The 27,182-nt window shown below is 53.5% G+C and overlaps 1 protein-coding gene across 3 annotated transcripts; it reads left to right on the top strand.

Moving 5' to 3' along the window:
- Positions 1-212: 212 nt before the first annotated feature.
- Positions 213-25,263, top strand: ZNF362 (zinc finger protein 362). Of its 3 annotated transcripts, XM_046663063.1 has the most exons (10): positions 213-429; positions 583-671; positions 1,304-1,376; positions 6,009-6,072; positions 6,243-6,489; positions 9,776-10,097; positions 11,096-11,320; positions 19,939-20,017; positions 20,110-20,268; positions 23,679-25,263. In XM_046663063.1, the coding sequence occupies exons 1-10, from the start codon at positions 392-394 to the stop codon at positions 23,793-23,795; spliced, it is 1,413 nt and encodes a 470-aa protein (XP_046519019.1). In that variant the 5' UTR covers positions 213-391; the 3' UTR covers positions 23,796-25,263. The 3 variants fall into 3 exon arrangements, with proteins under 3 accessions (XP_046519019.1, XP_046519021.1, XP_046519020.1); XM_046663065.1 differs by lacking the exon at positions 583-671 and having other exon boundaries at positions 1,304-1,446; XM_046663064.1 differs by lacking the exons at positions 583-671; positions 1,304-1,376.
- Positions 25,264-27,182: the final 1,919 nt, after the last annotated feature.

Raw genomic sequence — 27,182 nt, 5'->3', positions numbered from 1 at the left:
TAGTCTGATGGGAAGTCCCCCAGGGAAGCAGGTCACCGCACCAGGGCAGGAGTGGCCCCGAGTGCTGGGTGGCAGCCTAACTCCGTCACTTGCCAGCTGTGTGACTTTGGGCAAGATGGTCAACCTCTGTGAGCTGCCGTTTCCTCTTCTGTTAAATGCTCCTCTCACAGGGTCACTGGGGAGATTGGTGATGTGATGCATATGGCGTACTCAGCCCAGTGCCTGGCACACAATGGGTGTTGAAATCAATGGGAGCTGCCATTTTATTATTATTATGTTATTATTGTTATTCCCATATACAAGGTGCTGTTGGGAACACAGAGGAAGTGACTGGCTGGGGGTTCAGGGAAAGCTCCGTAGAAGAGGGAACACTTGAGCTGGGTCTTGAAGGATGAGTAGAAGTTCACCAAGTGGGAAAGGACACTCTAGGTAAGGAGCCTGTGATTCCAGGCTGAATCTGTCAATGAGGGGTTTGTTCTCTGGGGGACTCAGCCATCGTGTTCATCCCGCCTCCCTGAGCGCCCCTCACCGCCTCCCTCTGGGTCTGCCCCGAGGGCCACGTGTGCTCACCTCTTGTAACAGCGTCCACCGGCGACTCCGTGTCCTGGCGGCTGTGAGTTCCTGCTCACGGGAGTTGCTGTGTCCCCATCTGTCCATGTTTGGGGCTACAGGTCTGTGTCTGTCACGTGCGTCTGAGTTTGGTGCTGTCTGTCTGCATGTTCCTGTGGCCATGTTTGTCCGTGTCCGTGTCCAGAGGACCTCCCAGGCCACACCACGTGGGGCACCCTGCATGCTTCCTTGGCTCCGGCTCTTAACTAACTAGCCAGGCGTCCTTGGTCACTCTTCTCCTGGGCCGAGGGGAGCCCCTGCCTCTCACCTTCATTCCCAGGGGCCTCCTGACGGCTGTCCTCCCACTGCCTCCTCTCCTGGCTTCCCCTGGCCTCTCCAGTCCCATCTACACCCAGCGGTCAGAGGGCCCTTTCTAAACCGTAGATTCCGTCCCATTGCCCATGGCTCCAAGTCCTGCGTCCAGGCCTAGGATTCAGGATCGGCCTTCTAGGTTGGGCCTTGGCTAACGGCTCCAGCCTTCTCTCCCCTCTCCCAGTCCACACCAGAACACTCCAGCTCCCCGCACCCGCTGTGTAGCTCTCACCTCTGGGCCCTTGCTTGGGCTGCTGCTTCTCCCACCATGCTGCCCACTCCTTCTTTGCCTGGCTGACTCCCACTCATCCTTTAAGACCCAAAGCAGGCATCACCTCCCCTGGGAAGGCCTTCCTGATCCTTTCTTTCCATCCTGGGTCAGGTTCCTGGCTCTGGGCTGCTCATCCCTTACTTGGGGGGCAGGAGCAAGTGACTTGCCCAGGATCACACAGCTGGTGAGTTGGAGCCAAGATTCGAACCTGGGTATGTTGGGCTCCAAGCAAAGCAGGCTGTTCCGTGGGCAAGGTGAGGTAATGGTAGCTAGGACTGTGGAGAGGAGCGGGGATCCTGAGGACGTGGCTGGTGGTGGATCTGAGCCGGGAGGGGAGGGAGGAGACGTGTTGTGGATCAATGTGTGTCTGTGGCAGGAGCATCTGGGCAGACGGGGCTGTCCCGCTCGGGGTTGGGGATGGCTAGAGGAGGGGCACGTCCTAGGGCCAGACTAAGCCCAGCTCAGGCCTGCTGAGTCTGAGCAGCTCACGTGACAGCCAAAGGGACATGTCAGGGAGGCACCTCGAAAGCTTAGCCTGGAGCTCCAGGGAGAGGCCTGGGCAGGAGGGGGAGACTTGGGGATTGGCTGGTTTTAAAAGTCCTGGACTAGAGGGGCCCCCCAGGGACTGAGGACAGGGGGAGAGAAGAGGCCCCTGTCCCACCCTGAGGAGCCTGTGGGGGGTGGGGAGCCGTGAAGAGACTGAGAAGATGGGGTACCCAGGGGCATGGTGCACAGATCTCAGAGGGCCCACGTGGCAGAGGGGCCCTAAGGATAGGACCAGATAGGACCAGAAGGCGGCCTGTCGGCTGCGACCCCACGGAGGTCCTTGGTGGCACACAGTAGGTCTCAAAGGCGAAAGTTCCTTCTGCAGAAACTTGTGGGTCATGTGTCTGCTTCCCCCACGTAGCGTGGGGCTCCTGGAGGGGAGGGCTCTTCTGGTGGCCTCAGGTTCCCAGCACCGGTCCAGAATGTGGACAGATGGATGGATGGATGGGTGGGTGGATGGGCCCGCTGTTCTGAGAGGCAACTCTAGGTGTTTCCTTCATCCAGCCAGCCAACGGTTTTCACCTCCAGAGCAAGAAAAACAACTGGCAGCCTCCTCCCCCACTGCAGGGATCAGGCCTGTGTGTCTGGGGGCTCAGGGCACAGAGCCGTGACTTCCATTTGGGGCTTGAAGCCCAATCTGCGTGTCCCGCCCGACCACCAGCGTGTTTCCTTTGCCCACGCTGGCATGCCCAGGCCCTTGGCCTGGTCCTCCTGGCTCCTCAGCCCCAGCCTCGCTGCCCCAGGCAGTGTCCTCAGGCTGCTCCCTCTGACCTTGGTCCCCTTAGCTCCATTGTTCCCCTGGCCCCCGCACACTCCCTGGTGCCTCTCACCCCCAGCATTCCATCCCAACACCTTAGCACGGCGGCATTCAAGACCCTGCCGGCCGGCCTCCATCTCTCACCACCTCACCACTCTCCGGCTCTCTCTTAGGGCCAGCGGGTGGGCGCTCACTATCCCAAACCTGGCTTGGACTTTCACATTCCGTGCCTCTGCCGGAAAGCCCTTCCACCCTGTCTTAAACAGACCTGTCCTAAACGCACATCTGAGCAGTGTCTCTCCTGCTTAAAGCCCCTCCCTCATGAGAAGGTCTGAGCAGCTTACCCCGGCCCCGGCCGCCTTCCCCTGCACTTCTTGTCATGGCCCTTGTGTCCCAGGGTTGCACGGGTGGACAGCCACCTCACGGGCTCACAGGCTTGTTGGCGGCTCACACGAGATGCTCTTGACGTGCACCTAGCAATGACACTGACTCTGACACTCAGTAGGAACTCAGAAAATGTTCACCCCCACTGGCCTTCTCTGCATTCGACACACAGTAGGTGTACACCAGGGCCAGGGGCACCGACGGAATCATTCAGTTACTTAAGACCAGCCAGAGAAGGAAGCAGAAATTAGGCAGAGGCTGTGCGGCTCAGATTACATGACCCAGGGCAGACCCTGCCCCTCTGTGGGTCTGCTTCCCGACCAGGGTGCGGGGTGGTCCCTGCCTGATCAGGGGCCTGATAAATGGCAGAGAGGATGCACTAACCCAGACCCTGGGCAAGCACCCTCTTCCCCAGACCTCCCTGACCAGGGTGGGACTTTGAGAAGCCTGAACGTGGCATTGAACTGAAGGGGAGGAGGAGAAGGCACCTCCCCCAGAACTGACTGAGAACAGCCAGGTGCAGAGGGCAGAGTCCTGGGCCAGGGAAGGAAGGAGACAGAACAGCCTGTTTCACCCCATTTAACAGATAAGGAAAACTGAGGCTCAGAGAGCCGATGCCCAACAGTGCAGCCCAGCGCGCCCTCCTGTTTCCCCATCCGTGTGGCCTGGGGCAAAGGGCACCCCTCCTGATGCTATAGCTTCTTCCTGTGGGAAATGGGGGTGACAGTTCTTCCCTGCTTCCTGGGGCTCTGAGGAGAATGCCGGTGGGTACAGAAGAGCTTTGTAAACTGTCCGCTGTGCTAGATAATGATGTGGGATTGTCTTTAAAATAATTCTGATTATTATTCCTGCAGTTATTCATTCTGTCATGCAACTCATGTTGTTGATAACCTCTGGGCCTGGGTGCCTGGGATAGCGAGATGAACCAGACAGGTGCATCCAATTCCCAGGCTTCTCTGAGCCAGCTCCCCTTCCTCCCAGCCCTGGAGCCTCCTCACCCTGGCTTTGCGGCTAGTCCTCTCCACGTTTTCCCCAGTGGACAACAGCAGGGGAGGGACAGGTCCTGAGGCTGCTGGATGAGTGGGTGCCTGTCTGTGGGGCTGTGGCCAACCATCCTAAGATGGGGCACATTCACAAGCCTACAGTCAGGGTGCCTTGTCCTTCCCCTGAACAGCTAAGGGACTGACAGCTGGACTTTGGAGTCAGGCAGATTAGAATGGGAATCTCAGTTCTCTGCTTACTTGCTGTGTGACCTCGACCAAGTCACTCCGCCTCTCTGAACTTCAGTTTCCTCAATTGTAGAGTGGGGTTGCTGAGAGTACTTGCCTTTCAGTGTCAGTGTGCCTGGCAGAAGAGAGGCACTTGGTGACTGGTAGCCTCCTCACTGTGGCTGTCGTGTTGAGGTCTTTCTGAGAAGGGAGAAGTCCCAGAGATCTGGAGCAGTCAGGGAGAACTCCAGGCAGGAAGTGCTTCTGGTGTTGGCCTGGGAGGGGTGGGCGGGGTCGGATGGGCTGAGGGAGGGGCAGTTTGGTGTCTGTGGGTGGTGGGAGCAGGAGTGCTCTTAGAGGGCAGGGGCCGCCCCGCCCACCCCAGAGGAGGGGACTCAGATCCCCAGCCTGGCCAGGCTCAGATCCAGACTGGCCCCCCAGGGTGGGAGGGAGAGGCAAGGATTTTTGCGTGTAGGTATTGAGTCATTGACATGTGGATATTTGCTTAACCGAGGACTCGGGTTTGCAAAGCAGATTCCCTGGAGCCCCCGGCTCGAGCAGATCTGATTTCTCATCTTGACTCTGGCACCCTAGCTCTGTGTTCTTGGACAGGTCTCTTCCCTTCTCTCCCAGCCTCAGTTTCTTCACCTATAAAATGGCGGTAATAATACCTCCTGTGCCTGCTTCTCAAGTGAAGGTCACAAGAGAGAATTCATGTAAAAGATCTTTCATGAAGTGCTGAGAATAGATAGTGTCCTTATGGAGGGTTTTCTTGTGAAACCCTCTGCCTGCAATGCCAGCAGGGGCTTCTCAGGCTTGTAGGACCGGGAAGAGGCTGACGGCACTTCATTTTGACCTTGCCTGTCAAAATAAGCAATTTCATTTAATACCAACAATACCAGTAGGTATTTAGTTAGTAATACGTGTAAGAGAGAGATAAATAAGAAATTTTATAGGGAGCAAGAATTAATGGACTACCTCTGCCCAGCATGGTCCCTGTAGTCATCACTTCTTGACTTACTCTAGGGTCACAGAAAACTCGAACCCTACAGAAGACTCAGGTAACTCTCAAGGCCCATCCTTCACACTGCCCTGGTTGAAAGGCCTTCTAACCGCACAGGCCTGCCATGGAGCTTGCCAGAGGTGAGGGCCACTGGACAGATTGTCACTTCTGAAGACAATTTGCTTCTAGGAGACAGATTGCTTCTACTGAAGAGCCCCAAAGTGCCCTAGCCTCAGGCCTCTTCAACCCCCTCCTTAAGCACAGGGTTCTGACCCATCCGTGTAGGTAAAATGTTGCACATGTCCATGCTTGTTTCTTAAGGGTAACTTTCCAGAGGTACAATTTCTTGGGTCAAAGGGCAATAACCATTTGGGTCTCTGAAAATCGTCCTGCCAAACTGCCCTTCAGAAAGGCCGTGTCTGTCCAGCCGAGCTGCCCCGTGTTCTGATGAGGGTGTCTGCACTGGGAGGGGCCTCACTCAGAAGGGCAGGGTGCAGGGATGGACAGCTTGCTCCACTCTGTGGCCATTACAGAGTCCACCCAGGATTCCTTCGTTGTCTCTGGATGAGGTGGGGGGAGTCTTCTGGTGGAGTCCATGGGTCCATGGGGTTGGCTCTGCAGCTTAGGGCCCTTCTGGGGAATAAGGATTGGCCTGCCAGCATCAGGGTGGTGGTGGGGCCGGGACCACTCTGGTCTGGATGTGACCTTTGTCCTCTGGGCCCACCAAGGGAGATGCTGACTTCCAGACTTTTCAGCCTGTGGTTCTCTGGCCTGGCCTGCTCTGCTGCGGGGTGAGGGTCCCACGGGGGCAGGGATCCCAGACACTGGCGCCGACTTGAGCGGGCATAGCTGACAGGAGCTCGCCCCGGGCCGGTGGGGAGGGCCCTCTTCCCTGTGACAGTCGCTCTCTCCCCGCAGGATGGCCGAGCCTCGATTTAACAACCCCTACTTCTGGCCCCCTCCTCCCACCATGCCCAGCCAGGTAAGACCGAGCGTCGCCCCTCCCCTTCTCGGAGCTGCTCTGCTTTACCTGGGGTTTTGGCTGCGGCCGGGCGGGGCGAGGGGCTCGCGGCTCGCGGGGGGACCGGCGGCGCCGGGAAGGCGCCGGACGCGGCCCAAGCCCCCTCAGTCCCTCTCCTCTCCTGCCCGCAGCTGGACAACCTGGTCCTGATTAACAAGATCAAGGAGCAGCTGATGGCGGAGAAGATCCGGCCGCCTCACCTGCCGCCCACGTCGGCCTCGTCGCAGCAGCCGCTGCTGGTGCCGCCGGCGCCGGCCGAGAGCAGCCAGGCCGTCATGTCGCTGCCCAAGCTGCAGCAGGTGCCAGGGCTGCACCCGCAGGCCGTGCCGCAGCCCGACGTGGCGCTGCACGCGCGGCCGGCCACCAGCACCGTCACAGGTACGGCGGGGCCGGCGGGGGGCGGGGCCCGAGTGGGGGGGCCGAGTGGGCGGGGCCGGAGACCTGCGGGGTGGCGGCTTGGCGAGGATAGCATGGGGCTAGGAGAGGGCAAGGCCTGGGGGGATGCTCCTGTGGCAGGGTTGGTCCTACTAGCATAGCCACCAGACTTTGTCCGACTCTATACTGGGAGGACCCACCGCCCCCAAATCGACAGGACGACGGCTGGTCAGTGCCGGCCAGAAGGTCGGCAGGCAAGCTAAGGCAATGTAGAGAACTTCAGGAATCCAGAGAAGAGCCCTGACCAGAGGTGGAGGAGGGGTGCGGCAAGGAGCCGATATGAAAGAAAGGTTGACGGTTAACTAGGGAAATGGAGCAGGAAGCGGGGACGGCATGTGCAAAGCGAGTATGTGCACAGGAGTAAGAGTAGGGAGGCCAACAGCTGATGATGATGATAATCACAATATGCCAGCTAACGCCAGCTGAGCACCTGTGTATGTTTGCCTGTATTCATTTTATTACTCCCAGGGCTCCTGTGAGGAGGGTACTGTTAGTGTTTGAACAGTTGATGGCTTTTGACTTACAAAACCAGCAGTTTCATGGTTCACCCTTGTCTCCATTCAAAGGTGGGGAAACTGAGGTAGAGCTTCCCAGCCAGTAAGAGGCAGAGGCAGGCAGTGTGGTTCCAGGGACCAAGTCTTAACCTTTTTGCTCTACCTGGTTCTGCTGAGGCTAGTGCGGAAGGAGGACCAGACTGTGAAGGGCCCTGGGGGTCATGCTGTGTGGTTGGAACTGTACCCCGGGGGGTGGGGAGCATGGAAGGTTTTTAAGTCGGAGAGGAAAGCTGGCTGCGAGGTGGAGACTGGTCTGGTGGGAGACAAGCACGAAGCAGGGTGATCTGCCGGAGACCAGGGTGGCCGGGGCAAGCTAGTGGCAGTGGGGATGGAGAGAAGTGGGCAGATCTGAGGTATGTTGAGGAGGCAGAGTGGACAGGGCTTGGTGCTGGCCTGGATGCAGGGGTGAGGAGTGGGAGGAGGTGAGGGAGACACCCAGGCACTGCCAGTGAGATGGAATCATAGGAAGAGGAGTGGGGTCGGGGAAGACGTGAGCTCAGTCTTGGATAGGTTGAGGCTGGGGTGCCAGGGGACATCCTGAGGCGGTATCCTGGGGCTGGGGCTGCCTGATGCTCAGCTCAGAGCCTGTGGACAGGCTTTCTCTGGAGGCCACTGCAGTGGGGCCTCTGTTCCTTCCCTGCCTCAGCCGGGCCACCAGCCAGGTGCCTCTGCCTCCCCCCGCCCCCGCCCAAGAGATGCCCCGGAATTGTGGGGCCTGCTGAGCCTCCCCCAGGCCCCAGCCACACTCTGCACATTCCTCTGTTATTATGGTTTTATTAAATTTATTTTTTTATTATAAAAGTAATATTAAAAAAGTAATATAAGTATATTAAGGGAAATTTGGAAAAAAGGGAAGCTAAGAAAAAAAAATAACTCATAATCGTCAGCTCCTAACCCAGCAGCTTAGAGAGCCTTTGGTCCGTTTCCTTCCTTTTTCATCTTTTGTGTTTGTTTTTTAATATGCCTGTGTGCTGTGCTGAGCTTGTGGTAGGGCTGTACCCATGACTTTAACTTACTTTTCCTATTCGCCATTTACCCTAAATATTTTTAGTGCATTTTTTACTATAAAGGTAATACATAGTCATTGTAGAAAAGTTAGAAATTGCAGACAAGCTGGAAGGAGAAAAAATTAGCCCTAGTCCTACTATTGTTAGCATTTTCATATGTTTTCTCTATAATTTATTTTATTTTATCCTTTAATCACAGATGTAAAAAATGGATGAATTCACCAGGTAAAAAATTTGAATCATATAAAAGCAGATAGACAAAGTATGAAAATCTCCTTTTACCAAAAAATTCTTCTCCCTCCCTAGAGAGAAGCACAGTGAACAGACAATTTAGTTTGGTGTGTCTCTTCTCAGATCCATTCCTGTGTACTTACGCACACAGATTGTCTATAGTGGCATATGTAGTTTGGGGGTGTGTTTTTAAAAATAAACGGGTTCATACTGTCTGTGACTTGCTTTTCACCTGACAGCATACGTGGACACTCTCTCTGTGTCGCTGCACAATCTCTCTCTGGCTTTTGTGGCTGCCCAGTCCTCCATAGTGAGCATGGGCCACCTCTCTTTACACAGCCCATACCAAGGACAAAGAGGTCGTGTCCAGTTTTGTGTGATCACGGTTTTGTCGGGAAGATCTCTGTTCACGGATCTTTGTGCTTATGTGCAAATATTTCTTTTGTTTTTTTCTTTTTTAAGATTGGCACCTAAGCTAACAACTGTTGCCAATCTTTTTTTTTTTTTTTGCTTTTTCTCCCCAAATCCCCTCAGCACGTCGTTGTATATTTTAGTTGTGGGCCCTTCTAGCTGTGGCATTCGGGATGCCACCTCAGTGTGGCCTGATGAGCGGTGCCATGTCCATGCCCGGGATCCAAACCGGTGAAACCCCGGGCTGCCTAAGCAGACCGAGCAAACTTAACTGCTTGGCCACGGGGCCGGCCCCCACGTGCAAATGTTTCCTTATGGGCAATTTCTAGAAGTAGAATGGCTTGGTCCAAGGGTATGTGCATTTAACATTTTAATGGTTATTGGCAAACAGCCCTCCGTTAAAGTTGATAAATGTACCAGCAGCGTGTGACACAAAACAGACTTGTGCCAACTCTAGATGTTATCTTTTTCAATGTACAGATTCTTGGTTTCTTTTTTAAAAAGCATAGTTTTAACCATGTGATAGACACTATTTTCATCTTTTTAATTTTTAATTACTCCTAATTCTATCATCCACTTCACGTTTGGTACATCTTCTCTTTATTTTTTCTGTGCATATATATGCATTTTTTTTACAAACATAATCTCCTGTTTAATGGGCAGTTAATGTTCAGTAGAGGAGATTGATCAGCTTATTGACTTCTTCCCTAATGTTGCATATTTCAGTTGCCTCTAATTTTTTGTTATAAATAACACAGCAGTGAACATCTTGGTGTCTCCAGGTTTTTCTCTGTGGTTTGGATTATTTCCAAAGTGCTCCTAACTCGATTTGGTCCTTAGGGATCTGAGCCCTCTTACACATACACAAGCTCTCATTTATTTACCCCAGGGGGAATAATTTACAAAGGGAAGGGGAGGCTGAGAAAGTTGAGGTGACCCGCCAATGTCACACACCTGGGCGGCAGGGGGCTGCATCGGCCTCTGCCGCTGCCCCTTACCCCTGCGCCTTCTCCGGTGTCTTCGCAGGTCTGGGGCTCTCCTCCCGGACCCCGGCTGTGAGCACCTCCGAGTCCAGCGCGGGCACGGGTACCAGCACCCCGTCCACACCCACCACCACCAGCCAGAGCCGCCTCATCGCCTCGTCCCCCACCCTCATCTCAGGGATCACCAGCCCCCCCCTCCTGGACTCCATCAAGACAATCCAGGGCCACGGCCTGCTTGGCCCCCCCAAGTCTGAGCGCGGCCGCAAAAAGATCAAGGCGGAGAACCCAGGGGGCCCGCCTGTCCTCGTAGTCCCCTATCCCATCCTGGCCTCGGGCGAGACTGCCAAGGAGGGCAAGACGTACAGGTGGGGGTTTCGGCGGGAGGGGATCCCGTTGGGTTTGGGGCAAAGTCTCTTGCCAAGCCCAGCAGCGGGGGCTACTGGAAGGAGGGGCCCCGGGGGCTGAGGGGGCAGGTTGAGGTCCAGGGGGGTGGGGTCTCCTGGCAAGCCCCGCCCACATCCCCTTCAGAGGCGGTCTGAGGCTGGGGGCAGCACCCACCACAGCCTGGGGTGGTGAGGCCCTTTTGTCCTCTTCGGGCAGTGTTCTCAAACCTCAGCGCAAGAATCATCTGGGGAGCTTTCGAAAATTGCCAATGCCAGGACAGCACTTCCAGAAATTCAGATTTAATTCCTTCCGGGGGCGGGGGGCGAGGGTGGTGTGCAGAGAGCCAGGTATCAGCTTTTTTTTTTTTTTGAGGAAGATTAGTCCTGAGCTAACTGCTGCCAATCCTCCTCTTTTTGCTGAGGAAGACTGGCCCTGAGCCGACATCCATGCCCATCCTCCTCTACCCTACATGTGGGACACCTACCACAGCATGGCGTGTCAAGCGGTGCCATGTCCACACCTGGGATCCCGAACTTGTGAACCCCGGGCCACTGAAGCGGAACGTGCAAACCCAAATGCTGTGCCACCAGGCTGGCCCCTCGGCCTTTCTTGAAAGCTCCCCGGGTGATTCTGATGTGCAGCCAGGGTAAAGAACTACTTACTGGGAGAGTTAGAGCCCCGTGTCCCAGAACCGTGGGGTGTGGCCCTGGGCAGCCTTTCACCAGGATCTCAAGCCTTCTCTTCCCTGTGCGGTATACCTGCCCTCCAGGCTGCCATAACTGTGCCTCCAGGCAGATTGGAGGGTGTCCAGGCTGGGAGCCCGTCCTCTATCCTTCCCAGGAGGCCTGTGCTCCCAGGAGCCTCACAGGAAAGCTCTGTCCCAGGTGCAAGGTCTCTCCACCGTCGAAGGTGCCCCCTGAGCTGTAGTCGCCGGGGATGTGGGATCCTCCCAGGTGTGAACCTGCCTCTTGCCCCACAGGTGTAAGGTCTGCCCGCTGACCTTTTTCACCAAGTCCGAGATGCAGATTCACTCCAAGTCGCACACAGAGGCCAAGCCCCACAAGTGCCCGCACTGCTCCAAGTCCTTTGCCAACGCCTCCTACCTGGCCCAGCACCTGCGCATCCACCTGGGCGTCAAGCCCTACCACTGCTCCTACTGTGATAAGTCCTTCCGACAGCTCTCCCACCTCCAGCAGCACACCAGGTGAGTGTCTTGCCTGGTGCTGGCCTCCCGCAGCCAGTTTCAGCCCAGCGCCTGTGCTGGGTGCATGGACCTGGTGCCAGGAGGGGCAAGGACCTTCTCTAGGTGCCCACTGCCTGCAGGGTCAAGACCAGATTCCTTGGCTTGGCATTCAAGGCCTTTCGTGATATGGCCTTTGTGGACCTCACTGGCCACAGCTCTCATTACTGCATCCTTACCCTTCCCCCTGTTTCTCATCTGCAGGCTTTTGCACATGCTGTGTCCTTTACCTGTCACACCCTCTGCCTCCTTTACCTGTTTCTCTGGCCCTCTCCTATCCATCTCTCAGTCCAGCTTCCTCCAGGAAGTCCTCCCTGGCCCCCCTGAGCTGATTTCACAGGCTTGTGCGTGCCCATCACAGCAGTGGCAGGCTGTCTTCTACTCGCCTCGTGATTCACCCACCAACCCCAAGATGTTGGGAGCCCCTGAAGGCGGGGGCTTAATCGCCTCCATTTGCACATCCCCAGTGTGTGGCACATAATAAGCATTCAGGCATCTGTTTAATATTTGTGGAATAAATAGAACCGACTTGTACAGGGCACATAATTCATCCATTTAACAAACATTTACGGAGCCAGACACGAGTCCAGGTGCTGGGAATATAGCAGTGAACAAAACAGACTAAATCCCCGTGCTCATGGGGCTACAGTTTAGTAGAGGGTGTGAAAGGGAGATGTAAATGCTTTGAGGAAAGAAGAGTTTTTGCATCAGAAGGATGGGCTCACCGAATAAAAATGCCATAGGTATTTAAAGAGACAAACCAAAGGTTACCAAGATTGCAGTTCATCTCTTCAGAGGGGAGGAGACCCGGCAGCTTTGTCACGCGACGGCTGCCATGCCTGTGACCTTGGCTCTGTGTCTGTTAATGTCGGTGCTGTAAAGTCGGGTAAAATCGTTTTTGCTGTGGGGTTTGTAACTTACAGCAAGTGCTCAACTTTTCTCTATTTTGGGGACCAATGCTAGAGAGAGAGACCCTATTTTTTATTTTTACTTTTTTATTGTTGTTCTTACTGATACATTTATCTTCATTGTCCTTGTATGCTTTATCCCAGGGTGCAAAATGGGATGTTTGTCCATTTCTCGGGCTTTGGCGCCTGGTGAGTCGGTTTGATAGTGGGAAATAAATGGCCAAATGGCAGCTGGACAAGGCCTGGGTCTGCTTTCTCATTCCTACATCTCCTAAGGCGTGGATTTGACCTCATAAGTTTGTTTCAGCAATTTTCTGATTTTGGTCGTTACTCTGCTTTTTTTAAGTTTGGCCGGTTTTATGAACATAGGTGTTTGTAACGAGCTGTTGATGGATACACATAGTCCTCCTGGATGCATGGTTGTTAAAGTGAGAGCACGTGATACTAAGGTTTGAGAGTTAACTTCTGTCTGGAGACTTTGTAAAGCCCCTGGGTCATAATTTTAATCTGTGTGTGTGTGTATGTGTCAGAAAAAAATTTTCTTATCATATTACCTAAGCTCAGGAACCTAGAACCATCTAATTTACGTCTGTCAGGCTGTGTCTATACAACCTGTAACAGCAGGGGTACCTTCTTTCTGGAGAATCTCCAAATTTGTGAGTGTTTCTGGCCTAGCAGGAGTGACTTTTTCTATGACCTTGAAGGCTGGGATCCCAAAGGGCGTGGAGCAGATCCAGTCCGGTGTCCTGGAGGCCACATTCCCACACGTGAAGTACAGTCCTTGTTTCTTACAATTAGGCTTGTCACGCCTAATTAAATGGAGTTTGTCTTTAAATGTGACGTTTCTGGCATGGTCATGGTTACAAATTTGATTTACCCAATTGTATCCTGTTAGGAAGGAGGACAGGTTCTTATTGAACCGATTCACAGAACTAACGGTCAGGAAAAGGAAACGGTCTCAGTAAAGGCGCTTGGAATTTTTTTAGCAATTGTTCTGAGTAGTTTTGTAGACAAAGCCAATTACATATGTTGCTTTCAAGAGAACTATTATCTTAAAATTTCCTCAATAATTCATTAGTTTATGTCAATTTGTTATAGTTTTTGTCCCCCCAGAATTCTGAAGGGCTGGTTGGAATAGGGCACCGTTTAAGGAATGGTTTCTTCCAGTTTATACAAATACAACCTCCTAAATGGAAGAATAGAGACAGATCAAAGAACAAAACGGTTTTCTTGCCCTTTAGAAAATAGAACGTTAACCACAGTTAAATCACTTTCATCCCATGCCTAGGTCATAGTTACTGATCTGCTGATCTTGGGTAGTTAGTCTGATTTACCAGTTCTCTGCTTGTGGACTAAAGACTCGTGGATCCTGCTTGGCCTGGGGCAGTGTCTGGCCGTGCTGATGGTGTCAGCTCTGAAGCCTGTGCCCATTCGTCTGTTCCTGGAAATAGAAGGAGCCAGTACGTGTGGGTGTGGAGCAGCCCCTTACTGAGGCTGTCATCTCTGGCTGTTGCTTTCAGAAGACCCAATTTCTGAGCTGAAGTAGAGGCCTTTAGGCAAGCGTGAGGGCAGAGATCAGACCCGTTGGTAAGACTTAGTGACTCTGGTTCATTTATTATAATAACCAGCAACATCAGAATGGAGGAGAATGGAGTCCTCTGTTAGGGTCTAAGGCATCATCAGTTTTTCAGATTAAGAACATATTACAGTCAGCAAGGGCAGTGAGCCATCTTTAGGGTCTTTTTTTTTTTTTAAAGATTGGCACCTGAGCTAACAACTGTCGCCAATCTTCTTTTTTTTTTTCCTGCTTTTTTTTCCTCCTCAAATGCCCCCAGTACATAGTTGTATATTTTTTTAGTTGTGGGTCCTTCTAGTTGTGGCATGTGGGACGCCGCCTTGACATGGCCTAATGAGCAGTGCCATGTCCGCGCCCAGGATCTGAACCCTGGGCCACCGAAGCAGAGTGCGCGAACTTGACCACTCGGCCATGGGCCTGGCCCCTTTAGGGTCTTGTAAGTTATTCATAAAGCGTGTGTTTTGATTGTCACTAATTGGTAAGTGTAGTTAAATCTAGGGGAAAAAATTTTTTTAAGGACATTTCTTTTTGATATTTATTGTGTTAGTCTCCGTACATGAAAATAAGTTCTTGGGTTTTTACTACCTCTTAAAAAGTGCACACACATATATATATAATTATATATATTAATTATATATATAAAATATGTATTACATTATATAGAATTAACACATTATATAATTATATATGATATCCTATATATTTATATAAATTATATATACTTACATATAAAATGTATATATACACACACATAAAATTCACTCAGGGAGATTGAGCTTCTCTTTTTATTTGCTCTCCATTCCTGAGGGCACAAATTCTTTTTCTTTTGAGTGATTTGAGTTCATAATGGTGAGAAACCAAATAAGCCACATGAGTGCCCTACCAACATTCAGAGACAGACTATTACTCATTAGGTGGTGGCACATATAATTAAACCAATGTGTGCTAACCCAGTGACAAAGGAGTGCGTGTCCCAAATGCCCATAAGTCCCAGAATCCTTTAGGCAAACAAACCCAAACATAAAGCGGCAACCAGAGTCCAGGTTCCTTGTTTTCTGACTTTCCCTGGAGACTCCTTCCTGTTTTTCGCTCCTCTAGAGAGAACCAATCAAGGCATATAATCCAATCCATCTTCCCAACGTGACTGCCAGTAAGGAAGGGAGTCAAGGAAGGTCCTGTCTCAAGCTGAAGCAGCCTGGGCAAGTCCTAGGCGTGGTTGTTGAGGAAGATGAGCCCGGGCGCATTTGGCGGGTAGTGTCATTTAGTCATTTAATGGTGCATCTGGAGCATCTTGGTGGGACCTGTGTCTATGGAAGGAAGACCCAAGTCAGAAAAGCAGGTGACTGGCAAAGTGTTGCTGAAGTCCGGACTCCAGAAGGATCAGCCCAGTAAATCATAGATACCGCATGTACTTAAAGAGAAAATAAACAGGAACTGGCAGTGAGTCCGTTCATGGTAGGAAAACAGCAGTTGTCTCCTGCAATTGGCATATGTACGTGATCACATGTCTGCAGATATCACAATGCAAAGTCAGGGAGAACATTGTTTAGCGAGGAAATCAGTAAGTTATAGGAAGGGGCTGAAGGTTTTATCTACTTGGGGAACTCATGCTAGACAGAGTGACTCTGGATTTGTTTGTGTATTCAGGCCGCACGGTGTTTTTTGCTTGGCTTTTCTTCTCCTGGCTGTGATGTTGTGGACGTGTGGAGTGATAAAGGTGGCAGGGGTAGGTGTCATTTTGTTTCCTCAAGTGTGATGATAGTCATGGTAATAAAACCCTAACAGCTGTTCCTTGTCAAAGAGTGCTTAAGTTCTTGGCCCGGGACAAGGTGTCCGTAAGGTCCCTATACAGCGAATTTGTGTTTCTAAATAAGAAGAAGTGAATCTGAGAAATGCCACGGAGGGGGAATCGGCTCAGGGAAGGTTAACTTCCACTGTTTGTATCTCCCATTGTTTTGGTTACAAAGCACAACATGGCTGAAGCCATTCAATATAATGTGCCGTTTATTACCTGGGAAATAAAAGATAAAAGATACCTAAGGGATCCTCAATCATTTTTTAAACATTGAATAAATTCCCTCTTTGTTGTTTTTCATAAATCGTTTATCTTAAATAGAAAGGAGTGTATTAAAAATGAAGACTGAGGGGCCAGCCCAGTGATGCAGTGGTTAAGTTAGCATGTTCTGCTTTGGTGGCCCGGGGTTTGCTGGTTCAGATCCTGGGCAAAGACCTAGGTACCACTTGGCAAGCCATGCTGTGGCAGGCGTCTCACATATAAAGTGGAGGAAGATGGGCACGGAGGTTAGCTCAGGGCCAGTCTTCCTCGGCATAAAAGAGGAGGATTGGCAGCAGATGTTAATTCAGGGCTAATCTTCCTCAAAAAAAACCAAAAAAACCAAAAACCTGAACACTGAAACTATCTTATGAACACCGTTCATCTGAGTCATTTGATCCTACAATCCTTACAATCCTATTATCTCTGTTTTAGAGACGAGGAAACTGGGGCTCAAGGAGGCAAAGTCACCCCGCTGGGAGGAGGCAGAAGTGAGATTGGAGCCCAGAACACCAAGGGCAGCCTCTGCCTCGGAGGAAGGAAGCTGCTGGGGATGTCAGGCTGCAGAAGCTCACGGGGGTGGAGGTCCCAGGCAGGAGGGCAGAGCGAGTCTTTGGGGCTGTGGGGTGGGGCTGCGGCAGGAGGGGTGGAGGGGCAGTCCAGGGGCACTGATTTCAGCTTTTCCCTGCGCTGCCTACACCTGGAGTCGGTGGTGAGCTCCCCACCAGCTCCCCTGGCAGATGCGGAAGCCAGGGCTGGGTGCTCCCCAGTGGGAAGATGCCCTACAAAGAGAGGATTCTGATGTTGGAATTGAGGGCGTGGCCCTGACTTGAAATTCAGGTACTAAAGAGCTTTGGGGCCAGGTAGCAGTGGGAACAGGTGACCTTGTCCTTCATTCGTCCAATGGTCACTCCTGGAAGCCCCTTCTGAGCCAGCCCAGGGCTGGGGGGCACGCACAGGGCAGATCAGTGGTCAGAGGAGCCCTGGCCCAAGGGAGCTCCCGATACAATCTGGGAGGTTCGTGGATGTGGAAACCCCCATGAGAGATGGAAGGCCGTGGTGGAGGTTAGAGAGGCTCATCTCCGTCGGGTGCTAAAGGTCTATAGCCCTCCCTAGAGAGAGGCCCTAGTGAGGCCATGACAAGGTCACATCCCTGTACTGCTGCTGTGGCAGAGGCCAGAAGGTTGAGAGGAGAGAGGCTGAGGCTGGAAGTCCAGGCAGGAGGCTGGGCAGCTGTGGCACTTGGGGAGGAGGCCAGAGGGGAATCTCCTGGTCAAGAGGGCTTGGCTGGGCCCCTGAGGAAGGACTTGAAGTCCCTGGAGGACTGTCAGTCAGTCAATCAACAAACACTTTTGAAATACACCTGAGGAATGGACATTGCTGGTTATGTTGAGCATATTATCATTGTCAATGACTGACTTCAGAGAGAAAGAACTGGCTTTCCTCCTTTCAGCCTGTGACTGTGCATCGAGTCCTCTGAGCCTGTGCCAGGCCCTGGGCTGACGGTGGTGAGCGAGACATGGGGAGCTCTTGTTCTTGGGAGGCAGCCAAGAAAACAGGGACTAGACAGTGACAAAGTACGCCCCCAGGCACAGACTTCTGCTTGGGGGTAGGCTCAGGGGGCCTGGCCTCATCTGGGGGCGGTCAGGAAAGGCTGCCCTGATCAAGGGGCTTTTATACTCATTAGAGGAGTTTGGGTTTTCGCCAGGTATTACCTGAAGGAAAAGTGTGCCTAGAAGAGGGAACAGCCTGGATGAAGGACTGGAGGTGGGAAGGGACTTGGCATACTAGTGGAGCCGGTGGGAGGCCAGTGGGGCTGGAGTCTGGTGATGGTGGGGGGGTGACTTGAGCAGCAGTGGGAGGCGAGGACCCTGGGGTGGGTATTGTAGGGTTTAAAACAAAATCAGTGCGTGTCCTGGGGTCCCTTGGTCCCCTGTGTCACCTGACCCCTAGCTGAATGGATTCCCCGGGCCTGGCGGGGATGAGGAGGGGAGGAAACAGAGAGGATTCTGGCATCAGGCAGAGTCGGTCCAGATGACCCCGAAGGTCCTTCCATTGTAGAGACAGGGTGCAGTAGCTGGGATGATGTCCCCAAACATGTGACACCCAGAATGTGCAGGCAGAATGGGAATTGTCAGAACCAGGCCAGCCCAGCTCCACTTGGGTAGTCTCGGTGCAGCCTGTGAGCTGGGCCCTGGGCCTTGCACGTGAGACTGGGCTGTCCCTGCCCTTGGGATTCCCCGTCTAGTGGAGGAGCTAGACAGAGGGCGGCCTCTCCTGCAGAGCACAGAGCCAGGGCACGGGTGTGGCAGGCTGAATCATCAATCAGACATGATTGCCGGATGCGAAATGGATCTCTGGCCAGGACACAGGGTGCATAGGAGCAGGCAGGTGAGGCTGAACCACACGGCGAAAGGCCTTGAACGACACACTAAGGAATTTGGATTCTGTCAGTTTTTAGTGTGGGCGGCCAATGTCACGGCTTATTGATGACAGGGAGTGGTCTTTATTCTAGCCTGTCCAGCACGGGGGCTGGCCAGAGGGGCCTTGGTTGGTTTGATGACTTTGTTGATGGGCAGAGCAAACCCAGTCAGCGGGGCAGGGGCTGGGGCACCGGAGGGAAGGAGCTGAGGCCGTTTGGCCACAGCTGGATTCTCCCTCGACCTACTGCTCATCGCAAATGAGGCAAGCAGGGTTCAAACCCAGCTGCCTTCCACTGACCACCTGCTTGGCACAGAGATTTGCCAGAACAGACGGTTAAAGACAAGCCAGGGCTGATGGGGAAAGGCGTGCGTGGAGGGACGGGCCTCCCATCCCTGTGTACCGGGCTCCGAGCCCCATCTCTGCACCTGGTCTTAACGCACCTCCATGCTCACCGCGGCTGCTGGACAAGTGCAAGCTGCTGCACAGACCTTATCCGAAAACACAGCATCAGCTGTCAAGTCATTGCTCCAAAGTCACCTTCTCAGTGAGGCCCCGGCCTGGTTGCCCTATTTAAAATTGCACCCCCTCCCCTACACACTCCTGATGCCCCCCGCCTTGTTGTCTTTCTTCTCACAGCACTGATGACCTTCCACGTGCTTCTCTGACTTATTCATGCTTATTGTCTGTTTCCGCGAGGCGGTGGTTCCTGTCTATTTTGTTCACTGATATATTCCAAGTACCTAGCTTGGTGCCTGGCACACGGGTAGTGGCGTACTAACTGTTGAATGAATGAACAATAATAGTAATTCTGGCCGGCGTTTATTGAGAGCTGACTTTGTGCCAACACTTGGCTAAGCCCTGTATACGCATCATCTAATATAATCCTCACAAAGCCCGGTGAGGTAGGGACTGTATTTTTACACCCATTTTGCAGATGAGGAAACGAAGGCTCAGTGACTTGCCCAAGATCACCCAGGTAGTAAATGGTGGAGCCAGAATGAGAACCCAGGAATGGGGCGACAGGAGGGGCTCACAGGAAGGACACAGAGGGGCTGACCTTCAGGGCCGCCCTGACCTGCATTCTCTCTGTAGCTGGGGTGACCATGTAGCTATCGTGGACATGTGCCTGATGTGGAGAGGGGGCAGGAAATAGAAATTGGGGGCCAATCAGAGGGGGATGTCTCCTCCTTCTGGGGGATGAGGCGGCTGGGCAGGGCGGGTCCTGACCGCTGTGAGTCTGCGCTCTTTTTAGTGCATGGTCTGCAGGTGGGTACCTTAGACGGCAGGGGCAGAATGCAGTCAGAGCAGCCCCCCACGATGAGCTGGAGGCCTGGGCCAGCTCTCTCAGATGGCGCTGGTGGAGGGCGGGGTTCAGCAGGGACCTGTGGGGAGCAGGGAGGCCCTGTCACAGACAGGCAGTGGGAGGTGGCCAGAGAAAGGAGGAGAAGGGGTGGCCTTGAAGTCCCCAGCTCTTCCTGGGGTCCCCCTGGGGAGAGCATGTGGAGAGCACCGTGGGAGGCTAGGGGCCAGGGGTGTGGTGCAGGCCAGCCAGGGCCTGGGGGCTGGAGCTGGCCTATGGGGATCTGTCAGGGACGCCACCTCACTGGGCTGCCCATTGCAGAATCCACACAGGCGACAGACCCTACAAGTGCCCACATCCTGGCTGCGAAAAGGCTTTCACTCAGCTTTCCAACCTCCAGGTGAGTGCCCGCCTGCCCCAAAGGGAGCCTGCGAAGGGGGTGGGACTGGGGGAGCCCTGCCGGCCCCTGACCCACCACTGTGCCCCCTGCAGTCTCACCAGCGCCAGCACAACAAGGACAAGCCCTACAAGTGTCCCAACTGCTACAGGGCCTACTCGGACTCCGCCTCCCTGCAGATCCACCTCTCGGCCCACGCCATCAAGCACGCCAAGGCCTACTGCTGCAGCATGTGCGGGCGGGCCTACACCTCGGTGAGTGCCTGGGGTCCCCGGGGAGCCCCTCCTCCCCGCAGATCCGTACGCTCACCCCATTTTCCAGACCAGGAAGCTGAGGCCCAGAGAGGGGGAGGGACTCCCCAAGATCACAGTGCGTGGCCGAGCCAGGGCTTCTCTTTGCCAGTTCTGTTTTTAGCTGCCCCAGGCTGAGCTCCCAGGCCCTGGAACACTCACGGCAGTAGTGGGGGGGCCTGGCAGCACCCCTGCACCCTAGAGCCAGGGAGGGAGAAGGGCCTACTGCCACCGGGAAGCTGCAACTCTCATCATGGCCACAAGGTGGCACAGGGACTTGCCCAGAGACACCCTCATCTCTGAGGAAAGGCCTGAACAGTGCCAGAAAGAGCATCACATCCAGCCCCCTGTCCCTCGGTGGGACTTTCCCTAACAAGAGCCTTTTAGCACCCAGAAGAGGGAGTGTGGGGAGTGTGTGTGTGCTTCTGGCTATTCAAATATGCTAGTTAGGGGCCGGCCCGGTGGCGCAGCAGTTAAGTGCACACGTTCCACTTCAGCGGCCCGGTTCGCCGCTTCGGATCCTGAGTGCGGACATGGCACCTCTTGGCAAGCCATGCTGTGGCAGGTGTCCCACATAGAAAGTAGAGGAAGATGGGCACGGATGTTAGCTCAGGGCCAGTCTTCCTCAGCAAAAAGAGGAGGATTGGCAGCAGATGTTAGCTCAGGGCTAATCATCCTAAAAAAAAAAAGTGAAAGTTTAAAAAAAAATATATATATATATGCTAGCTAACTGACCCCCAGGTATCCCCAGAGAGAGATCACGGAGCCTCAGTTTCCTCATCTGTAAAATGGAGGAGGTGATGGTTAACGGAGAGGGCTTTTGGCTGGCAGAATCAGTGCCTAACACAATTGTTTATTCACTCAGTGTTTACTGAATACTTGTGCCATGGGCTTGGGAATCAGGATGAATCAAACAGACATATTCTTTGCCCCCAGGGGGGTTAGAGTCTACTGTTGGAGACAGACATTAAGCAAGTCACCCACAAATAAATATGTAATGACAGATCGTGGTAATTGCTCTGAGCACATTTCTCAGCCTCGGCCCGTGCTGACGTTGGGCAGGACACCGTTTTGCTGGGAGGCTCTCCCGTGCATTGTAGGGTGTTTAGCAACATCCTTGGCCTCTACCCGAGAGCAACCCCCTCCCCAAGATGTGACAACCAAAAAGGCGTCCAGCCTTTGCCAAATCGCCCCCTGGGAGGCGAAACTGCCTCTGATTGAGAACTGCGGCTGTAAAGGAAAAATACGTTTTGAAAGACAGCAGCGGGGAGGAGAAAATGGAGTTGGGAAAGGGAGCTAGGCCCAGGTTGGCCATCTGAGGAAGCAACCTTTAGATGAAGCCTTGAAGGATAATTAGCCAGAGGGGGAGGAGGAGGAGGGAGAGAACCTTCCATGCTAGGGAACAGTGGATGCGAATACCCGAAGGTGTTCCAGGAACTGGAAGAAGACGAGGTTACACGGGGCTCTGGGACCCTGTTCGGGAGTCTGGATATTTTTCCTGGTAGGGTGGGAAGCCATTGGGAGGGGCCCATCCGGGGGGCTAGTTTTGAAAGGTCACTGGCTGGAGGGGGCACACAGATTGCAGGTGGGGTGGTCAGCGTTATATGTCCAGTGCCAGCCAGGCTACTGCTTGCTGAGTATGTGACTTTTGTCCATCCCTGGAGTTCAAAGGGCAGAGGAGAGTTGAGAGACGGACAGGAAAGAATCTGCAGGGCAAGTGCCCCAAGCGGATATGTGGAGAGCCCCAGAGACCGGGGAGCCCCACTCCAGTGGCTGACCCCAGTCAGTCCCTGCCCCGAGTTCTCGACAGCCTCCTACACACACCCACTCTGAGGGGCGCCGCCAGTGCTCGCGGTTCTGGTTCTTGGGTGGAATCTGTCTGAATGCTGGGGACCCAGGTGTCAGATCTCACCTGGCCCGAGGCCCCACCCTGAATAGGGCCTGACGGGACTCTACAGAACAATAATAATTACTTTTTTTTTTTAAACATTTTAATGGATTGATGTTTAAACTACCTTAATACATAAAGGAAACATTTTAGACTAGCGAACCCTCCTGTTCCCCGCAGCCCCCAGAACCGTCAACCAGTCCTGCCTCCTCCATATCCCTATTTTTTGAGTAAAACTGACATTATGTTGTTTGATCTGAAAATTTTCACTTGGTGTCTCAAAACATAAGGTCTCTCTTTTTTTAAACATATTCCAGATACCTTAGAATAATTCATCATAAGTCCTTAATATCATCAAATACCCAGTCAGCATTCACATTTTCATTTGTCTCATAAATGCCATCGTTTTCTTTTTTAATCGAGATCCAAATAAGATTCTTGCATTGCACTAGGTGGATACACCTTTTCATCTATAGGTTCTCCCCCGCCACCCGCCCGCCTTTTTTTTCTTTGCCATTTCCTCGTTGAAGAATAGTTTCCTGGTTTGGATTTTGCTGCCTGCTTCCCTCTGCTGGTGTTTGATAGCATGTTGCCACCACGTGCCCAAGGAGTGGCAGGTGGGAGCCAGAGCAGCTTAGTGAGAAGGCCTGTGGGCCCGCAGGTGAGCCTTGGGTCCCCTCCACCACCCAGTCACGGCTGCCTCAGGTCAGACTTAGCAGAGCCTGTGGGGGCACTCAAGGGACCAGCTGACTGTACTCAGTCTATGCTTCCCAAAGTCACCCGTCAGATCAGGCCTGGCCTCTCTTCAAGGGAGGACTGAGTATGGGGGTGCAGAGGCTGGGGCTCCCACCCACCTGGAATGAAACATAGAGACTGGGGAAAGAATGGTACCCTCAACCCTTACTGCATGCTACGGCCTTTATCCACATCACCATAGCAACCCTTTGAGGTGGTTCCTTCCCCATCCCTGCTTGCAGAGGAGGAAACTGAGGCTTGGAGGAGTGAGATGACTGGTCCAAGGTTCCACCGCTCAGAAATGGCAGAACTAGGCTCGAACCGAGGGCTACTGCTTCGCCCTTGTTGGGAGCAGCAGCCCACGTGGGGACAGCTCTGCGTGATCTGTCAGGCAGGCTGCGGTTCAGCCAGCATACTCCGCTACAGCCAGTTGGTAAAGGGCAGCTGGCCTGGCCCTAGGGAGTTCCAGGTGGGCACTGCTGAGGGGTGAGCCTGGTGCCTGCCAGCTCTTCAGTCAGCCCGCTGTGGGCTCAGACTCCAGTGCGTGAGCCAGTCCCCACCCCCGCTGGCGATGCTGCATCTCTGGAACCCATACCCCATGCTCCTCTGACCCTTCAACGCGGTGGCTGCTCACCGTTAGCTGGCCCGCCTTCCACGGAGCCCTCCAGTGGCCACTTGTGGGAACTGCAGCCTCCCCTGCATCCCCTGCCAATGGTTGCTTACATGCTCTGAATCTCACCCCTGCCCGCAGGAGACCTACCTGATGAAGCACATGTCCAAACACACGGTGGTGGAGCACCTGGTGAGCCATCACTCGCCCCAGAGGACGGAGTCCCCCGGCATCCCGGTGCGAATTTCCCTGATCTGAGCCGACCCAAGGCGCCGCCCCGCCCTGCCCACTGGCAGACACAGACCCAGGCAGCACCAGGCCCCCATTCCCTCCAGGGGCCCTCCAGGAACAGCCGAGCTCTCTCACGACCTTCCTGACCTTCCAGAAAGCCTGGGCCGAAGAAGCCCTGCCCGGTCCAGCTCCGGGGGCGGCCAGGCCGACCGCAAGATTCTGGACTGTTTTGGTGGCATCCAAAGACGATTTCAGAGCACTTTGAACCTCTGATGGGTTTTCTTTTTGTTCCCCACCCTTCACTTGCTTCACTGTTTTTTGTTTTTTTTTTTTTAACGTTTGTTTTGGAAATAACAAAAGAGATATTTATTGGCCAAGAAGTTGGTGCTGCTAAGACCGAGAAATTAAAAGAATCGGACAAATGGACACAGAGAACCAGAGGGCAGCCTGGGACCTTCTCTTGCCACGGCCTCAGGTCCGGAAAGGCTCAGGCCTGGGTTTCTGGACTGCAACGGGGGCCCCCAGTGGGAGGGGGCAGGCGGCAGCTGGAGTGAGCCACTCACCTCTGGGTGCCCAGCTTGGACCTCTTGAGCTGTGCCCCGGGCATCAATGAGCAGAGGGATGCGGCAGCTACAGGGCTGCCCAGGCTTCAGGAGACGAGACGAGCGGGGCCGGGAGATCCACAGGAGGACCAAAGGGTGCAGTGTTGGGCTGGGCTGGGCACAGGCCCAGGGAAATGGGGTGAGGATGGGCTGGGTAAGACCCCGCCCCCACCCCCGCTGCCCTGAAGACCACCCCAGTCTACCTCGGTGCTGGCCAGGAAACCTATTGGCTACCTCTCCCGCCATCCCAGACTGTGGGCAGGGGGGTGGGGAGGGAGTGGGCCTGGGGCTAGGACCCCCCCTCCAGAATTTCCTCCAGATGGGGCAGTACCCAGGGAGGGGTTATTTGTCTTCCCTGCCTTGGAGGGGGAATCCCCAGCCCAGGGCCTAGGCCCCTCTGCAGGGACGGGATCCTCGGGGAGGAGGGTCCCAGGAGCAGACCCTGCCCTCAGCCCCGCAGACACACCCCAATCTGAAAGCCATGCGTGTCCGTGTATATAGGAACTATGTACAGAGCCCGGAGAAGCCCCCCTCCATCCCCCGGGAAAAAAAAAAAAGAAAACTAGACAGAAACTCATCTATATATTCTGTATCTGGAGTTCCGTTTTGAATATTAACTGTGTTATTTTTATACACTTTTTAAGCCTTAACTCGCCATTGATTTACCAGTTTAACGTTTCCTGGGGTTTCTTTTCCCACGGGGTTCTCCGCCCCACGCCCACCCCCTTGTTTGACTTGCGTCTGATACTCAGTATTGTAGCTTTTCGTCCGCATGTTACTACCCTGTAAATACGCTGTTATACATACTGTTAACACCCCTTTGCTTTTTTCTATGGGACCTCCAGGCCACCGTATTTAGAACTAGTTACCTTATTAAAAAAGAGAAAACAGTCTGTTGGCTTCTCAGTCTGCATCTTGGTGGCAGGGAGGTGAGGGCAGGTGCCCCTCAAAGCTTCAGGAAAGAAGGTTGCGTTATATTTAAGAAAAGGGGTGGGGAGCAAAAGAAAAATCAAATGTGGGGGATGACACTAAAGGGGGCAAGAAACAAAGGAATTCCAAACCCTCTGCTCTTTGTATTTCTCTGTTGTGAAGAATAAACTGTACCTGCACCCGGGTGGCGGTGGCGTGTGGCGTGCTCTGTGCGAGGCTGGGGCTGGGGGGCACTTTCCACTGCTCCTCTCCCCTCCCCCGCCCCCCAGGCTTGGGGAAGAAGGGACTTGGCCCTTTACTGTGGGCCTGCCTCCACCGCTGCTGAGCTGGCAGCTTGGTGTTGGTTACTTCCAACCCCCTACGAAAGGGCAGCAAACCAAGAGAGGTTTTCTGCTGAGGGTCATGCTGCAATTAAGTGGCAGGGACGTAAGTAAATGTGACCCAGGTTTGTCTAGTTCTGAATGAAGCCTTTTTAGATGTACGGGAGTCCACCAATGGAGTTCACTGCCCCTGCTCCCAGAGGGGCAGCCACATCGGTTCCCCCACCGCTCTTTGGGGGTCCATCCTGAGTGCTCTGATTTGTGGAAGCTATTCCAGTGATTGATGGGACCAAGAAGTCCCCTTCACATACATTCCTCATGGGAGTCAATATTTTCATTGCCTAGGAGGGAAATACAGGAATTAATTTCCCCAAAGTTTACCTAGGCTGGCCCCGTGCTAGGTGTTGTCGTGGGAGAGACAGAAGTGACTCAGCCGTGAGTCAATATGGAGCTCACCAGCCGAAACTCACTCCTCTGAGCCCTCATGATCTTTATGTGTCGAGACTTGGCTGCAAGTGATATAGGAAGCCCAATTCAAATGAGGATTTACTGGCTTACCTGACAGGACAGTGCAGGGTGGGGTTCGGCCAGCTTCAGGGCTCAATGATGCATCTCCAGCTCTCCACTTGGCTTCATTCTCAGACCCACCTTCAACCTCAGGCTCCTGTGGGGTCAGCAGCTCCAGCCTCCCAGTCCCCAGGTTTTCAGCAGTCAAGCCTCTCTTTCTCTTTCTCTGTCTCTCCCAGAAACCCCAGCAAAAGTCTAACTGGGTCTTTCTGGTTTGGACTGGGTTAGGTACCATCCCTAGACCAATTACTGTGATGAGAGTGTCTACTTGGTTGCTTAGGCCTAGAGTCCATACTCCAAGCCTGGAGCAGACGGTGAAAACCCCATCTGAAGTACATCTCCCCAAGAGGGAACCAGCATGTGTCACCATGAGAAGGGGGAATGGATGTGGGGGCCAAGGACATGTTTTGAGTAATCTCGAAGGGCTCATCTCTTTCTCTGACATTGACCTTCCATAGCCTACTGTTCCATGAAGGGATGGGTGCTGGCAGCCATATTTGTGTCATGTAACCCTATCCCAGCCAAGCTGATTGGCCAGGGGTGGACACCTGACTCAATGACTCCATCCTGAGACAGTGGTACCAGCGGTGCCAGTGGTGCGTAATGGCTATCCTGGTCCATGACTGGCTTGTGCATATCTCTGCCCAACTCCAGTTTCATCGAGTGTTGCGGTTTGAAATCAACCATGGTGGGATTTACATCATGAAAACCAGCAAATGCTACAAATCGGAGCTTTCTTTTTCCTCGAAGGGCCAGTTGCTAAACATTTACCACCACACCACTGGCTGACTTTCCAGATTCTCCCTTCCACGAATCAGAAACAAGTTAGGGGATGGCAGGCACCCGAACTGGGAAACCTTGTGGACTGGGGGTTGTAGTTGCTGTGTTGGGCCAGGCACAAGCAGAAGGCAAAGGAGGCAGAGAGAAGCTGAGATGGACAGAGGAGACGGAGAGCCAGCGGCAGCCTCAGTTCCAGATTTTCAGTATCCATCTTC

This window comes from Equus quagga, chromosome 5, assembly GCF_021613505.1.
Source record: "Equus quagga isolate Etosha38 chromosome 5, UCLA_HA_Equagga_1.0, whole genome shotgun sequence".
Taxonomy (NCBI): domain Eukaryota; kingdom Metazoa; phylum Chordata; class Mammalia; order Perissodactyla; family Equidae; genus Equus; species Equus quagga.
The sequence above is the reverse complement of the archived record's forward strand: the minus strand, read 5'-3'. Positions and strand labels throughout refer to the sequence as shown.